Source organism: Chelonoidis abingdonii, chromosome 4, assembly GCF_003597395.2.
Source record: "Chelonoidis abingdonii isolate Lonesome George chromosome 4, CheloAbing_2.0, whole genome shotgun sequence".
In the NCBI taxonomy this organism is placed as follows: domain Eukaryota; kingdom Metazoa; phylum Chordata; order Testudines; family Testudinidae; genus Chelonoidis; species Chelonoidis abingdonii.
The window spans coordinates 956,627-958,024 of NC_133772.1; the positions used below are offsets into that span (position 1 = coordinate 956,627).

Sequence of the window (1,398 nt, forward strand, 5' to 3'; positions counted from 1 at the left end):
GCCCACCCACCCACTCACCCAGCCACCCGTGGCTCCGCCCCACCTGAACCCTGACCCCACCAACCCACTCAACCAGCCATCCCTGATCCCGCTCACCCACTCACCCCTGCCCGTGCCCCACCTGAACCCTGACCCCGCCCACCCACTCACCCAGCTGCCCCTGACCCTGCCCCACCTGAACACTGACGCCACCCGCCCACCCACTCACCCAACCCTGCCCCTGTCCAGTGACCTGTCCCACCAACCTCACCCAGTCAGCCCCTAGCCCTGCCCATAAACCTCAGCCCATCTCCTGGCACCACCCAGTAACCTTCCCACCTCGCCTCACCCCCTGGCTCCATCCCCAAGTCTGAGCCCACCAGCCCCACCTGCTAACTCACCTTACCTTTGTGGGGGACCCCAGCTCCTCTTACACCAGCACAGCACACCCCCTCTCAGCCCACTCCCCGCCCCTTACCAGTGAGGCCGTGCGGATGGTGGCGAAATGATCCCGGTTGCGGCAGTATGCACGGCGCCGGGCAGCCGATGAACTCTGGGGCTCCATCTCCGGCTGGTACGGGTCGTCGTACAGGTTATCCTGGCCCTGGGGGGTGATGGAGAGAGAGGGGATGGGACTCAGGAGTCCTGACTCTCGGCCCTCCCTGCTCCAACAACCAGACCCACAAAGTGCAAATGTTCTTAATTTTTCTGAATACTGTGTATGCCTCAGTTTCCCCTGTGTATCACTCAAATGTCCAGGTGGGGTGGATGAGGGTTGGGCCTCAGGGACACCCCATTCCCCCCCCTCCAGCACCCGGCCTGGGACTCCGGGAATGGCCCACTCCCCCCCCCACCTCCCCGCGCCTGGCCTGAGACTCTGGGATGCCCCACTCCCTCCCCACCATGCTGGGCCTGGGACCCCGGGATGCCCCCCTCCCCACCCACCCCCCTGCGCCGGGCCTGGGACCCCGGGACGCCCCCCCAGCACCGGGCTCCCCACACAGTACTGGCAGGCGGTGGATGACGGAGCTGTTGGAGGTGACCGTGTGCTCCCCCTCCTGCATCATGGCGATCTCCGCTCCCTCGTCCTCATCGGAGGCGTCCGCCAGGCTGTTGACGCTGCTGCTCTGGCTGCTGGCGCTGATGGACATGCTGGGGACCGAGTGGCTGCTCTCCATGCTGTTAATGGTGCCCGTCCGGTGCATGAACTGCTCCACCTCCTGGGGGAGCGACCAGACACAATGCAGCCTCCTCTGGGGCGGAGGGGCTGGGCACATGGGGACCCCTCCCTTGGCACTGGAACACAGCCCCTCTGGGAGGGGGGGTGTCATAAACAGATAGCTAAGGGTTAATGTTTCTTTTACCTGTAAAGGGTTAACAAAGAGAACCAAACACCTGACAAGAGGACCAATCAGGAAA

At 64.3% G+C, this 1,398-nt stretch overlaps 2 protein-coding genes across 2 annotated transcripts in view; both read right to left on the reverse strand.

The window, feature by feature from the left end:
* Positions 1 to 1,398, reverse strand: part of LOC116832398 (serine/threonine-protein kinase TAO2-like) — a 32,679-nt gene that overhangs the window by 26,533 nt on the left and 4,748 nt on the right. The window lies entirely within an intron of this gene.
* LOC116833249 (serine/threonine-protein kinase TAO2-like) lies at positions 380 to 1,234 on the reverse strand. Its single transcript, XM_032794648.2, has 2 exons — positions 987 to 1,234; positions 380 to 583 (listed from the first exon to the last, which is right to left on the reverse strand). Exons 1-2 carry the CDS (start codon positions 1,182 to 1,184, stop codon positions 410 to 412), a joined length of 372 nt encoding a protein of 123 aa, XP_032650539.2. The 5' UTR covers positions 1,185 to 1,234; the 3' UTR covers positions 380 to 409.